The sequence below is a fragment of the Onychomys torridus genome, chromosome 4 (assembly GCF_903995425.1).
Source record: "Onychomys torridus chromosome 4, mOncTor1.1, whole genome shotgun sequence".
Classification (NCBI taxonomy): domain Eukaryota; kingdom Metazoa; phylum Chordata; class Mammalia; order Rodentia; family Cricetidae; genus Onychomys; species Onychomys torridus.
The window spans coordinates 120,898,011-120,913,629 of record NC_050446.1 but is presented as its reverse complement, the minus strand read 5'-3'; the positions used below and the strand labels follow the sequence as shown (position 1 = coordinate 120,913,629).

The window sequence follows — 15,619 nt, the reverse complement described above, 5'->3', positions numbered from 1 at the left end:
TGTGTTACTTGGGTTAATTTTCTTTTTTCATTAATTTATGTCTGCACATGCCACAGTGTACATGAGGAGGTCAGAGGACAATTTGGCAGGAGTGTGTAGATTCTCTCTTCCATCATGTGGGTCCTGAGGATCATACTTTGGTCGTTACGTTTGGTGGCAAGTGACTTACCCTGCTGCCCTAGTTAGGGTTTCTATTGCTCTGGTAAAACACCGTGGCTCAAACAGGGTTTTGTTTCATTCTAACAACTCTCAGTCACACTCCATCACTGAGGGGGGGGAAATCAGGGAAGGGACTCAAGGCAGGTACATGGAAGCAGGAAATGAAGCTGAGACCACCACAGAGGAATACTGCTTACTGGTTTGCTCCATGGCTTCCTCAGCCTGCTTTCTGGGTTGGACCCTCCGACATGAAATTTTAGTCAAGAAAATGCCCTGTAGACTTTCCTACAGGCAATCCGATAAAGGCATTTTCTCAGTTCAGGTTCCTTTTCCCTAATAGCTCTCTCTAGCCTGTTGAGTTGAAGAGCAGCAAAGCCAATCAGGACCCCCACTGAGCCTGGATTAACTAACTCTTGAGGGGCAGCGTGAGAGTGGTCAGAAGTGTGGGCTCTGGACCAAACTGCTTAGTGTGAAAATTCAGCTGCACTTTCTAGTGGCATGAGGACACTGCTGTTTACCTTCTATGCGCGGCTATTTATAGTCCACTTTTTTGTTTTTGTGTTTCTGAAGTAACACCTACTTTAGAGATCTCTGTTGAGATTAAATGGGGCAATGAAGTAAGGTCCTTTGAATATTTCTGGTGTACCAGAAAAACCGGGACCTTTGGTGTGGGCTATTATTAAGCAACACTAATCTCCTTGTTTCCACCTTTATTTTTGTAGGTGCAAGAAGTGGGGGGTCCCAATTGAGAAGATTTACAACAAAACCCAGAGGGAGAAGTTTGCTTGGGCCATTGATATGACCGATGAAGACTACGAGTTTTGACCAGTCTTGCCAAGGGTTCTGTGAAAAGGGACAGTGTGGTTTGAGGAAGATGGATAAACTGAGCCTCACTTGCCCTCACACCTGAGGGAGAGGCTATAAGTCTTAACAAACCAACATCTTTGCAAAAAGATAGACCTGGAGATGTTATAAGGGAGAGCTGAGCCAGTTGTCCTATGGACAACTTATTTAAAATATTTCAGATATCAAAAATCTAGCTGTTTGATTTGTTTTGAATTTTGTTTTTATTTTCAAGAGAGCAAGTGGATGGGAATTTGTCAGCATCCTGCCAGGCAAATTCAGTTTTGCTGCAATGTTTGGATTCTCTCAGCTACTGTATGCGAAGTCTGATTATATTGGTGCGTTTTTACAGTTAGGGTTTTGCAATAACTTCTATATTTTAATAGAAATGATTCCTAAATTCCCTTCTGTCCCCTATTTCAGGAATTTAAAGTTAAGTAGAACAAAACAAAAACCCAGCGCACCTATTAGAGTTGTCACTCTATCGTCATGGGAATCAGTTTTCATTAAACTTGAAGCAGTTGTGACATCGGCAGTGTTTTGGTTCAGACACCTATTCACAGAAAAGCATGATGGGAAAATATTTCCTGACTTGAGTGTTCCTTTTTAAATGTGAATTTTTATTTCTTTTTAATTATTTTAAAATATTTAAGCCTTCTTCTTGATCTTAAAGATCGTGTAGCTTGGGGTTGGGGAGGGATGAAGGGCGAGTGAGTCTAAAGATAATGAAATAATCAGTGACTGAAACCGTTTTCCCATCATCCTTTGTTCTCAGCATTCTTTGTACCCTTTAAGAGATTCATCTTTTTCTTTGGAAACCCCAGTCTTTCATTTGAAAGACTTTATTGTATAAAAACTTCCACAGGTCAATAAATTTAGAGGAAAATGAGCATTTGGTCAAAAAAATAAAAATAAAAAAATAAAAAACCAAACCCCAAAAAGGAAAAATAATCAAGATTTTAGGGCTTTTATTTTTTCTTTTGTAATTGTGTAAAAAATTGAAAAAAAAAACATAAAAAGCAAAATTTTAATGTGAAGACATTTTTTGCTATAATCATTAGTTTTAGAGGCATTGTTAGTTTAGTGTGTGTGCAGAGTCCATTCCCTCATCTTTCCTCAAGTATCTTCTATTTTTATCATGAATTCCCTTTTAATCAACTGTAGGTTATTTAAAATAAACTCCTACAACTTAACGGAAACTTGGAGTCTGCCTCTTTGTGAATGAGGCCCCAGGCCAGAGTGAAGGCTCGGGGCTGGGATTTAGTGTAGTGCATGGTCTATTCATTCAGGTCAGCGAGGGTAGGTCCCTCCCAGGGAAAGATGGTTATGGAGCTTGACATGGAAGTACATCTGTCCTGATGTGGAATGAAGAGCATCAAAGTCTCCCTACATAAAGACAGGCCCAGAAAGCAAGGGAAGGTACAGTAAACCTTTAAGAACTGCAGAATCCCAGTATGAGCAGTGCCTATTGAGCAAGACAGCCAAGTTTATTTGGGTAACAATTGTAGAGAGCTTTCCATGTGTACTGGACAGAAGCAGAAGGTAGCTTGAGTTCTGCTTATATGGTGAAACATCCAGTCAGTACTGAGACCAGATCAGTCAGCACTGAGTACCAGATCTCAGAAGCCTCTGGGGTAGAACGAAGACTGCATTGATTGGTTGAAGGTGTTAACTCTCTCCATTCCCAGAGCTCTGGGTACCCAAAAGTAGCCATAATCCCCACAGTGTTCCTTCCATCATTCTGAATCTGAAATTCAGGATGAAAAGGTGAAGTCTTGAGGCCAATGGGAAGATCAGAATGGGTCAACAGTTGAAAGGACCTGCACCCAAGCTTGCTGGTATGAAGATCTATTCAGACCCACCTTCCTTAATGGTCTCAGTCGTCACTGGGGCTGGACCCACACTTCAGTGGCCAGTGAAAGAGGCAGCACTTCACCCCAGGAAATAAAAACAGTAAACCATCACTGGAATCAAGAGATTATAGCCAGGGAATTTTGAATTCTGTAGTGTTGGGTTAGCCAGATAGAATGTAAAAACAAAAGGTCTTTGGTAGCCAACTGATAATCTCTGGACGGTGGCTAGTAAGAAATGAACCTTATTTCGGGGACCTGAGCAGGACCTGATTAACTAGGTTGTCAACTCTAGGCAGATCCTGAGCAGGAAGTAGTACCTACCTCTGGCAAGCCCCACCTGCCAGGTCTTCTGATAAGAGATGAAAAGCAAAAAGTAGGTACTGCTCAAGATAACAGCAAATAGGGGCATTCCTGGGTGGAGTAAAGCCACAGAATGGGAATCTCAGCTGATTCTGACTGGGACTGAGAAGTGGCTGCAAAGATTGGGGTCTGGGGGGAGGAGGAGGGGACTGATGATGGGGATGAAGTAGAAGGGCTGAGACAACTGTTTGAGCTTGGAGACAGGAGTAAACTTATGTCCTGTCTGGCAACCCAGTACATCTCAATTCCAGCACATATCCAAGAGAAGCCAGATGGGCAGCATCTGAGAAATTCCTTTCTGTGGTGTCCAGTAGTAGGCAAAGAGGAGTAGCTTCTGTGTGGCACCCAAGCTACACATCTCCCCTCCCCTTGTCATCAGTGGGGCAAGTTCACTGTCCCTGCCCAAAGCTGTGAGACCTAACAGCCACCACATTAAAAAGGGAAAATAAACTTCCCAATACCCAGCCTACCCAGCTACCACCTCTCTTCCTCTGATCTCACAAAAAAGTACCTGCCATGAGTCATCACACCACTCCCCCCCCCCCCTGCAGCCCCTATTTGCCCCAGTACCCTCCCTGAATTCTAGCCCTGGCCACCAGTGACCAGGCAACAAGGAGAAAAGTATATTTTGAGCATCTTGCTTAAGTAAGTTCTTGGTGAACAGGAGTGGGTGCTATTTTTTTTTTTAAAGTACTACTATTAAGTGTATTTTATGTCATAAATCCAACATTTTAAAGTGATTTTTAGTAACTACTGACAGGTTTGTCCATCACAGGTCAGTTTTAAGACCACTTTGATCTGATTAAGATCCCTCATGCCCATTGTCAGCTAATCTACACTGCCACATGTCTCCTCCACTGGTCATTCTCTAAACAATGTCTTCTGGATATTTTATTTGAAAAGATTCATAGCATGTAACCACCCCTTCTAAAAATGCCTCTCTGGCTCCTATGTTTACTGGTTTTACACCTATTTGTGTCAGGCTGTTTGTTGCTGAAATACCTGTAATGTTAGGTCTGTAGCTGCCAGGGTTCTTGGCTTATTTGGCCTAGCCCATTCCAGTCCATGCTCTGTAGCTTTGCATGCACTGTCAGCTACCTGTCTACTGGGATATCCACAGGAACCTCCTGAGGACAGCTCAGCACTTGATATCCAAACCTGTTGGGCCTGGGTTTCCTGTGTGTCGACCCCAGGTTATAGGTTCACTGAACCAGTAGCCTCAGCCTTAAGCTCCTTTCTCCCATTCTCACTTCTGTAAGTTGTCAACTTTGGAGATTCTTTCCTAAATACTACTTAAGCAGCATTTTCTTAAAGGGATTTTTAAAAATTAATTCTAAGAAAGAATTAACTTTTATTTCAGACCTTGCAAATCCCTCCTATAATGAGACATTCTTAACTTGTTTTGAACAAAAGAGCACTTCTTGGCGAACATAATACCCTGAAATGACCTCAGTAAGGCTAGTTTTGGATGCTTATAAGTAGTTCCCTGACAAGTCAGTAAACAGAAGAAATTTAACAGACTATTTCACACAACTCCAAGTAAGCAGCCTTTATAAATTACCAAATAGTTATTTTTTAGACTTAATTATGCTGTACTTACATATTTTTTAAAAATTTTTTAGACAAACACTGAAATATTTATGGAAAACAAGTGATCATCAGTTCACAATTGCAGGAGCCGGGGCTAGTGGTGTAGCTCACAGGTGGGGCACTTAGCCCTGGGATCTGTCTCCAACACCATAAAACCAACAACAAAAAAACCTTCAGCATAACTCCCAAAGCTGGGTGGAGGCTTGCTGTACTTACTGCCTTGTCTTTACTTATATTTGACAATCCTTATAATGTGTAAAACAACACGGTGATTATTTATGCTTAGGTTAAAATTCCCAGTGACATATTTGCCCTATTTACTGTCTGGATAGAGTTACAAGGAGTATATTTTTCAAACTCAAACTTCATGCTTATGATGGGTGCATCTTGGGGCTGGAGAGATGCCTCAGTGATTAAGAATACTGTTACTCTTGCAGAAGACCTGGGTTTTATGCCCAGCACCCACAAGTTGGTTTCACAACCTTCTAATAAGCAAGTCCAGTTCCAGGTAATCCAATAACCTCTCTTCACTTCCATGGGCACCAAGCAAAGGACTCACAAAGTAAAAAAAATAAATTAAAAAAAAAGAAGGCAGGTACAACTTATGTGTAAATTATTCTTCAATAAGGCTAGGCTTTCAGAAGCAGTGGGAGCGATGTGCTTTGATAACATATTCTTAACATGTTCTTGTGAAAAAGACTCAGGTTCATAAAAAGTTTACTGGTAGGATTGTGAATGTGAGGAATCAATATTCATAAATAAATGGTTTTCAAGACTGCTATTCAAAGTATACATGTCACTGAACAAACGTGGCATTTTAATCATGGGTCTCTAAATTTTGGTACTTCCTTTGCAGAAACACTCCATGAAATACCTTGGGGGACCTTACAGTGAAAAGGAGTATTCGAATCATTTGGAAAGGCTGTATCTTCATGAATACTCAGCAACTCTCACTTTTCTCTTTCCACAATCACTAAAGAATAAGGCCCTTCTTGCTCCCACCAGCACCCTTGTCATACTGAGTTTGGCATGCCACTTCTACAACAGGCTTGATCTGTTCCTGCCCTGCTGCTGACTGAGACCCTCTAGAAGCCACAGTAGGGGACTGTGCTAGAAGAAAGGTAGGAGAGTGAAAAGCAAGTCCCCCGTGGTTTCAGTTTCTGCCATTCCCAGATGAGGAGAGCCAATGGGAACAGTCAGCAGTGAGGCAGCTAGGGTTGTACAGAGAAGTCTGTTGGGAGCTGTTGGGACGATGTAATTTTTAACTTGGGTTAAATAACATGAAGTTCTTTAAAGAGACTGAGAATGCAATCTACTTAAGGACGGAACCAGGAGGTTATGCTATTAGAAGAAGTGGAGCCATAGATGGATGTGGGAGTCAGAGGACAAGAGTATTATACTGCAGGTTGAGGTGCCAAGCTCAAGGTTCACTGAGGTGTGCACATAGCAAGCACTTCCTATGTGCACACCTAGCAGTAAAGGGGATAAGAAAAAGAAAAATCCAGCTTTATGCACAGATTAACCAGACCTTTCAAGTCTAAGTCTGTCTCCCTTTGTGAAAGGAGCATCACTCAATTAATGCTTTTTGAATTACGAATTCTATAGTCGCTCAAGATCATTCATTATAAAATACACAACTGGGCTGGAGAGTTGGTTAAGAGCACCAACTGCTCTTCCAGAGGTCCTGAGTTCAATTCCCAGCACCCACATGGTGGCTCACAACCATCTATAATGAGATCTGGTGCCCTCTTCTGTATACATAATAAATAAATAAATCTAAAAAAAAATACACAATTATAATAACACAAATTACAAGTGTGTTAGCACTTGTTACTAGCCTGCTAAGAACAACCTCTGTTATTCCAATCAAATACATATCTGTGTGTGAACCTTAAAATTTAATTCCAAGCTGGATGGCGGTGGCGCAGCCTTTAATTCTAGCACTTGGGAGAAGAGCCAGGCAGATCTCTGTGAGTTCAAGGCCAGCCTGGTCTACAGAGTGTAGATCCAGGGCAGGCACCAAAACTACACTGAGAAACCCAGTCTTGAAAAATAAAAAAAACAAACAAAATTAATTCCAGGAAAAATCTGCCGCTTTTCCAAGGAACCAGTTACCAAACATCAAAAGTTACTGCTTTAGCTACTATAAAGCTCAGCCACATTTGGTTCTCAATCATAGCAGTTCTATCACCATAGCAACCACATGATGATCCCATTTCAACAGCACAGTATTTGTGTCCTTTTGTGTTTAAGTACTCTATTTTTCGTTCAGAGCTTGGTGTGGTGTGCCTATTGGATACCTCAATTCATGGGAGGCTGGGGAGACCTCAAGCTTTAGGCCAGCCTGGGTTATACAGCAAGACTTTGCCTCAAGAAAAATGCACCAAACACTCTGCCTGGTTCCATTCAAATAAAGACTTGTCATTACTTCCAGAAGAGGTGTCAACAGAAAACCAGCTGCCAGTCTCTAAGATCACAAAGAGCCATCAGGCTGAGGAACTTTTCCCAGAACAATGAACATCCATTTGAGGCTAGTACTGAACAACACAAGTCCCTGGAGGGTGGTAGAGGCTGTGCCCACTCCTGTTTCCTTCCTGTTCCCTCTACAATGCTGACCTTAGGTCTGCTCCCTAATAAGCATTCTATCCTCTTACTTAGAGTCAGTATCCTAAAAAAAAAAAATCCCAACCTAGCCAGCAGGCATAGTTGCTCACACTTGTAATCCCAGCAAGGCTGAGAGGCTGAGGCAGGAGAATTGCTAAATTCAAGACTAGCCTGAGCTACAGAGTCTTTGTCTCAAACAAACAAAACCAAACCCAGTTTTGGCAAACATGCACAAACCAACTAAACAGAAAATAGAGACAGTGAGATGGCTCAGTGGGTAAAGGTGCTTGCTGCTAAACCTGATGACCTGAGTGCAATCCCTAGGACCCACATGGTAGAAGCAAAGAACCAACCTCCAGAAACTGTCCTCTGACCTCTCTATACACACACACACACACACACACACACACACACACACACACACACACACGAGCACCCCCAATAAATACGTATAAAAAAAACAAACAAACAGAAAACAGCTAGTAGCACTGTAAGCTGTGTGACTCTGAGATGGCGCCAACCCCTCGACCTCAAACTGGAGATCCTCCTGCATAAGCCTCCAAAGGCCTCAGTTTTGTTAGATGGCGATTAGTAGAGAATCTTATAGAGCTGTATAATTCACAATATGCTTACCACTGTACTAAGTGGTTATTAAATACAGTTTCTGTGAGATCAAGCCCACAGACCAGAAGGGCAGTGGGGCAGTGGGGCAGTGGGGCAGTGTCTCAGACTCCAGGTGCAGGCTTGGTATAAGCTAAGGCATGCTGAAACATGAGTGTTTCCAGAAATAAGACCAAGCAGGGCGTCTAGTCTGGGTGATGTCACAGGCTGGTGCCTTGGGTAAGCGCCAGGGCTGCTCCTCCCAGACAGCGCAAATGCATATATTACCAGTGACACCTACGCACCCTTATACATGCTGAGCTGGAGAAAGCCTACACTGGCTACACCCTGTGTGTGCCCTACTTTTCCCAAACTTGCTGTGGTGGAAGGAGACACCTAAGCTAATAAGTCCCAAGAGGAAATGAAGTCCTGTTCCCTGATTACAAGCCTGGCAAACAAATTGCTGTTGGAAGGGATTCATGTAACCCCTGGGGGTCTTGTCACATACACAAGATCAAAAGGTTTGGGCTGGAGACTGGGAAGCTCCCAGAAAATAGATTTTAAAAGTGAACTGAAGTTTATAGGATGTTGGAGTTTGCACAGAAGGCTCAACAATGATTGTAACATTTAAGAAGGGCCTCGTGGGAGAATCGACACCAGGCATGCAGCGAAGGCCCTATTCAGCCCCATCTGTCTTAGTATCATCATCCTGAAATCATTCCCCTTCATTGAGTAAACTCCAGGATTTATTTATTTATTTATTTATTTATTTATTTATTTATTTATTTGGTTTTTTGAGACAGGGTTTCTCTGTGTAGCTTTGCGCCTTTCCTGGAACTCACTTGGTAGCCCAGGCTGGCCTCAAACTCACCGAGATCCTCCTGCCTCTGCCTCCCGAGTGCTGGGATTAAAGACGTGTGCTACCACTGCCTGGCAACTCCAGGATTCTTTCTGGTCTAGGGCCTTTGCACATGCTATTACTCTTGTCTGAAAAGTACTTCCCTCCATCGCACCCTTAAAATGCATTTAGTCATCTTATATATATCCTTTGGCCTCTCTTGAAGTCCTACAGGCATGGACATGCCTCCTCTTACCTACACTGATTGACCAGCTAGTGGCTGACCACCAGGATTTACCTCAGCCAGTGGTTCTCTTGTGGAACAGAAACACATGGACTCAGGTTCCCTCTCTTATGTGGCCTCACTTCGAGTCATGGTGCTCTGAAACCTTGATTTGAGGATAATATGAGCATTAGTTGTGCAAGCCAAGGTCAAGCAATTGGGTGGATACCAGTTCCCTCCTTCCTACATTAAAGTAGGTGGCAGTCAGTCCATCTCAACTACCCTATCCCTTAGGACAAAGTTCCTCAATATTATACTGAATTCTGAGTTTCAAGAGGACCACACTCAAGGGAAACAGCACACATGTCACCACTTCAGCAAGGCAAAGCTGGAGGTGGCCCATTTGGGTGGGCTGTCTCAACTAACTCATACATTCACAAATTCTAGTCTCATAAATCCCAGGGGAGTTTTTCTGTATCCACTAGATGCTCTGTGGGACTTCTCACCTCGGAAATGCAGATGGCTGTCCAGAGCTGCATGGTAGCTGCCCAACTGTCTGCTTAACACTGGGCAGACAACATGATCAAGAGTCACCCTCAGGTTTACGGGTGCTTTTAGAGAAGACAGATTTTAAATTACTCAACAGCCACAGAGAGGTGTCATGTCTGGAGAACAGAATGAAGGGTCAGTGGTGAGAGAAGAAGCAGGAGAGGCAGGAGAAGACAGGACTGCTGAGCCATGAAGGGAGTGCTGATCTGAAGCGCAGAGGGAATTTTCATGCATCTTTAAAAGGATCATGATTTCATTCCATTTTAGCTGTAAATCCCGAAGGACAGATAGAGGCAAGACCCAAGAGGGCAGTGTACGGAGAGAGAAGATGGGGCCCCGGGATCATGGGTAGCGTGGAGAGAACCCCAACGTCAGGAGGGAAGAACCTCGGTGGATTACCTAGTGGTGAGGCAGAGAGGAAAAAGGGCTCCTGGCAAGGTGTGGGGCCTTTCCAACTCAAGAGTTTACTGCCCCGTCGAAAAGGTAAAGCCAGTGAAAGGAGCCACGTGATGAGGATAGCAAGGATGTGGTGCAGATAACGGGATGACAGGGTCGGGAGGTCAGGGGAGATCCAGGATTGGCGTCACCTGTGTCTGCGCAGAGGCGAAGCCACCGGAAGGGTCGGCTCGACCTGACAACTGGCAAAGCACTGAGTCCCGAGGAAAGCGAGCTTCTGGGGCGAAGAAGGATCAGGCAGAAAAACAAGGCTGAGGAAAAACCAGCGCGTCGAAAGCATCTGCAGGTAGGGTGCGGGCGGAGCGTGAGGCGGGCAGCGGCCCACGCACGAGAGGCCTCGAAGACCACGGGGCCCGCGGCCGAGGGTCTGAAGGCCCGACCCACGCCTGCAGGGCCTCTTCGTGCCAGGACATCCTGGAAGACCACCCCAGGACCAGTTCGCTCAGCCCTCCTAAGAGACGCCAGAGGCGAGGGGGCGTGGCGGGTATGCTGTCACTCACGGCCCGCTGGCCAATCCGCGAGCGCGCCCCTCCCCGGAGAGGGTGCGCGGAGGGCCCGCCCCCGCCGCCGCCGCCGCCGCCGCCGCCGCCGCGGGTGTGAGGCGGCCAGCCTGGCGCGGCTCCCTCCGCCGGGCAGCCCGCCCAGGTAACCGGGTTCGGCGGGCGGGCCGGGGGTCGCGCCGCACCCTCGCTCCCCGGGAGGCGTGCACACTGCGGCGGGGCCCGTGCGGGATGGAGGCCCGTGTGCGCGCCTGGCTGACTTGACGGGCCGCAGCCTGTGGGCGGGGTTGCGTGCGTGACGGGCAGCCGTGCCCCGCACCGTGTCAGGGCCCGCGCAGGGAAAGCTGTGCGGGACTGAGGTGTCGGTCCCGCCGCTGAGGCCTGCCCGGGGTCGCGAGGCGCAGGCGCGGCGGCGGGCGGGGGTCGTCCCCAGGAGCGCCTTTGTTCCCGGCGCGCCGAGGGCGGAGCCTCGTCCCGCCCCGCCCCCGCGCTCAGTCCCCGCCCCGTGTCCGCCCGCAGGAGCCGCCACCGGGTCCCGCTTGCCTCCCGGGCTGCCGCCTCCGCCGCCCCGGGCCCGCCAGCCTGCGTCGCCGAGGTCGCTGCAGCATGGCGGGCGCCGCGACCCCCTGCGCCAATGGCTGCGGGCCCGGCGCGCCCTCCGAAGCCGAGGTGCTGCACCTCTGCCGCAGCCTCGAGGTGGGCACCGTCATGACTTTGTTCTACTCCAAGAAGTCGCAGCGGCCGGAACGGAAGACCTTCCAGGTCAAGTTGGAGACGCGCCAGATCACATGGAGCCGCGGCGCCGACAAGATCGAGGGGTCCAGTAAGTGCGCCCCTGTCCGGCCTGGCTCGCGCCCGCCCGCTTCCCAAACACTCGGGCAAACTTTCGGGCCTCGCGCCTCGCGCCTGGTCTCCGCCTAGTCCCTAGTGATCACTGCGGGCGGGGGGCATCCGGGTCTTGGATCACCTGATGGGACACCCCCTCCCCCAGGGGGGAGTGTCCCAGGCACTTTGCCCTGAGGCCTAAAAGTCCTCACTGTCTGGACTAGTGGAGCGGGATTCTGGCCCCTAGAACCCGGCCGCTGTCAGCCGCGGTGAGGGAAAGCCATGGCAGGGGCCCCTCACCCAGCCTGAGAACCCGAAGGACCGACAAGACCTTCCTGCCCACTGCCATTTCTCCAGAGAGTGCTGTCTGTGAAAATCTCAGAGCTCCGGGATGGGCACAAGAACCTTTTGGAATCCCCATGTAGAACTTAGACAGATGTTGGGGTAGGGCTGGTTTTGGAGCAGAGCGGGGCCTACTCTTGGAAATAGGGAAGAATGTGAGTAGAAAAACTGAAAGAAAACAGTGGCAGCCCCCCCCCCTTCTTTTGTCCCAAATCTGAGTTTTGGAGGTCTGTGTTAATAAGCAGACATCCAGAGCCATAGCCGGGGCTCTTGGTGAAACTACCAGGCTCCTTTACCCTTGCAAGCTTGTAACAAGGAGCTTGCACTCAGAAGGGCTCCCAGGGCCTTGGGGCCAGGTACTTCTCTCAGAAGCTGACGACCCTTTGTGTTGTTGGATGTTCCAGTGACTTTAGGGAAGCCCAGAGTTGCTCCCCTGGTTTCCTGCCTGAGCCTTCCCAGACCTGAGTTTGGCGGGTTTACACAAGTCTCTGGTGGCAGGAGCGAAGAGGTTTTTAGAAACCTCAGCTCTTCTGAGAGTCATTTTCCTTGGTGTGAAGCTGGATGGGCACTCAGCTCTGACCTCCCAGCTGAGAAGATGATATATTTGCAACTCCAGGCTTTGAGCTGGTTCTTGCAAGAGCCCCAAAGAGACTATGTTTAGAGAGACCTAGTCTCAGAACCAGGTCTGTTATTGGGATGGATGGGGGGTGAGGGGGAGTTGTCAGGAAGTAACAACCGAGAGAAGGTCCCACAGATCTTCCTGGGTATGGTGTACATGTGTGTAAATGGGTGAGGAGATGAGGAGGAAGAAAGGTTTTTGTGGTAAGGCAGCCATCCTCAACTATAAACTTCAGGTCTGACACAGATACCAAACAGAAGTGGCACCTAGCCATCATCAGGGCCTCATCAGCCCTGACCTCCACTGGAAGAACATTTCAGTGATTTAAGAAACCATGGTTTCCAGTGTTGGGGGTGGACACTACAGACAGGTCAGGAGGACCTGAGAACATCACCCAGACATCAGGTTGCAGGCATGACCGCCTCTTTTACATTTGTAGGATTTCCTTGTTTAAGTGGTAGCATTAGTTCCCTGATAGCTTTTGGTACAAGCCGCATTCTAAACCGTGTGTGACCAGGAGGCAGCAAGTGTAGCCCAGTGGTGGAAGACAGGCGTGCATTCGAAGCCAGTATGTTAGCTGTATGTCACCCAGCTAGGTGCTTTCTTTCTCTGAGCCTTGGCTCCTCTGTAAGTTAGTATATTTACTATAAATGGTCATTCTTGGAAGTAAGATAGTTGATGTAAAGTAAGCGTTAAATTAAAAATGTAATAGATTTGACTTGAGACATTGAAGATGTTTTAAAAACAGTTGTTAGTAGCAATAGCCATGGTCGATGATACTGTCCTCCTAGACCCTGGGATGGGGTTCTGAGGGAGGTCTAATGTGGCTCTTAAGAGAAAGGAAGAACTTGGAGGGAGGAGGGCTGAGAGAGGGTCACATTTACTTAACTCACTGTTCACTAAAAAAGAAGAAACCAGCTGGGCAGTGGTGGTGCACGCCTTTAATCCCAGCACTTGGGAGGCAGAGCCAGGTGGATCTCTGAGTTCAAGGCCAGCCTGGGCTACAGAGCTACACAGAGAAACCCTATCTCGAAAAACCAAAAAAAAAAAAAAAAAGAAGAAACCGTGTTACTTTGCAGCACATCATTTACCCATTCACTTACCATACATGTAGAACATGTTTCTCTAGAGAAAATTTTTGGGGTCTTTGTAAGTTGGGGCCTGGACAGAAAGAACAGGTTTGGAGGGCCAGCTAGTCCATTTTGTCCCACTCAGGTCTCTGAGGGTTGGAGGCAGGAGTGCAGAGGACCTCGTTTTCCCAGACTGAGCCTGGCCCTTCGCTTTTGGGGGCCCAGATTGAAGGCTGGCAGCCTGGAGTTCACACCTTGTGAGTGGAGCCTCCCACTGAAGCCCTGCCCCACTTCTGCCCTTTTGCACCTCACTACTCGGTCATATCCTTGCGGCCTCCTGCAGATTGTGAGAAAGATTGAGATGCCAGCTGGGTCCCCTACCACCTGCTCAAATATCTCTTGCCCAAATGCCTCAGGTGTTTGACTTTTTGCTGATAATCTTAGCACTGCCTGAAGCCAGGCCAGAGAGAGAGAGACTGCTACTGCCCCCAGGGTGCCTGTGGACCTGAAGGACAGACTTCCACTTCCTAACTTTGGTGTTCTCTCACTTTGGCACTTGTGAAACAAGTAAGCACCTTCTGATGTAAGGCACCAGCTTGGCTTGAAAGGGGTGGAAAGTGCTTTGGTACTCTGTGTGGTGGTGTGACCAGAGTTAGGCTCTTGTTTGGCATTTAGGTTGCAGAATTTCAGTGAGTTAAAAGCAGTCATCGACTTCCTGCCCGCGCTAAAGAGACCTTTCACTCTGGCTGCATGGCCAATCTTTACAAGGACTGTGCTCTTCTCGGGTTGTTTTGGCCCCATGTTTTCTGTAGCCTTTGTTGTTCTTTGTGCAGAGACTCCTCCATGTTTGTATGGTATTCACAGGCAAAGACCTCTTGAGCATCTAGACAGCCCTGCTAGGCTCTGGCTCTAGTTTTCCATATAGTGAGACGGTTCAGACCCATGTTTAGTGAGGTTGTCCAGTTGAGGACCATTGTTGGCACAGTAGCTCCAGGTGGAGACTAAAGGTAGGCTGTGATTGCTGGGATGTGACCCCTGTGGTTGTGGGCATCTGACTGGTGAGGAATAGGCCTCTGCTCTGAAGGTAGGCCCATGAAACCTGAGAACATTAGGTGAGTGTCCTCAAGAATCCCTTTGGGCTGGCTAGGTACTCCTAGGAAAAGAGGACCAGGAGATGTGCCTGACTCTCCAGAGCTATCCCTGCCATGTGTTTCCTCTTTGACTCATTTTTCCAAGGGAAGTCAGACCTCCTACTGTTTCCTCAGCACCCCAAGCTTGCCTGGTATGAGTTTCCAGGTCCCCTGTCCAGGTGGGGCTTTGTTTTCTCTGAACCTGCTTCACAGATGATTAGCAAAGCTGAGCAAACCCAGTTCTAGGAAGCCCAGCTCCTCCAGCTTCTCCCAGGACTTTGTGTCAGGAAGGGGTGGTCTACATAGGTGCATAGATTTGAGTTGGAGTTTAGAGATCTTGACTATCAGCATTGCTTGGAATGATGGACATTTATTTGTTCAATAAATATTGTTTGCATACCCCTTGCTTGACTTGTGGAGGAGACAGGACCGGAATGCAGGGAAGAGAAAAACGGGTGAGTAGGGCTGAGTGCAAAGTTGAGTAGTGGGCTGCACTGGGCAGCAAACTCAGACTGCAGGGGTTGTTCCATCCATGGCTCACCCTCTCTGTGACCTCGACCGAGTGCTTATCCTTCTGATCTTTCCATCTGTAAACAGTACTGATTTCATGGTTCCTGTGAGGAATGGAGGAGTATTTATGTGGCATCAAGCGTGGTGTGGTGTGGTGTACATGCTTAGTGTAGACTCTGGCAGGAGAGAAATAGGATTAAGTCCCCAGGAGGACCAGGTTAGAAGGAGAGTAGATGTGTCTGTTGTGGTCAAAGGCTAGTGGCTGAGTCCTTTGGTGAAGGGTAAGAAACTGCAGTCCTCAGTAGTGCCTCTGTGATCAGAGCTTTTTGCTACCATGGGCATTTGCGTAGAGAGAAGATGGTTGGCTGGGAGCAGTTGCTTTGGGTGAAGACATTATGTTGGTTTGTTTCTAAGCCAGTTCAACATTGAATTGGTCTCGCTATCTGAATGATAGGGGACCCTCAGTCTTCCAGGAAGTGCTTTGCCACAGCCCAGAGTGGTAGGGCTACATCCGCTTCTACTAACTCTGAGTATGTCTTTTCACTGTG

General features: G+C 47.5%; 2 protein-coding genes across 2 annotated transcripts in view; both read left to right on the top strand.

Moving 5' to 3' along the window:
- Positions 1–2,201, top strand: part of Top1 (DNA topoisomerase I) — a 97,405-nt gene extending 95,204 nt beyond the window's left edge. Inside the window, exon 21 of the mRNA XM_036183793.1 lies at positions 882–2,201. Coding sequence (XP_036039686.1) covers positions 882–984 — 103 coding nt within the window. The 3' untranslated portion in view covers positions 985–2,201. The remainder of the gene's footprint in view (positions 1–881) is intronic.
- An 8,420-nt stretch (positions 2,202–10,621) lies between these two features.
- The window catches only part of Plcg1 (phospholipase C gamma 1), a 32,221-nt gene continuing 27,223 nt past the window's right edge, over positions 10,622–15,619 (top strand). The window contains exons 1-2 of the mRNA XM_036183745.1: positions 10,622–10,720; positions 11,095–11,398. Coding sequence (XP_036039638.1) covers positions 11,182–11,398 — 217 coding nt within the window. The 5' untranslated portion in view covers positions 10,622–10,720; positions 11,095–11,181. The remainder of the gene's footprint in view (positions 10,721–11,094; positions 11,399–15,619) is intronic.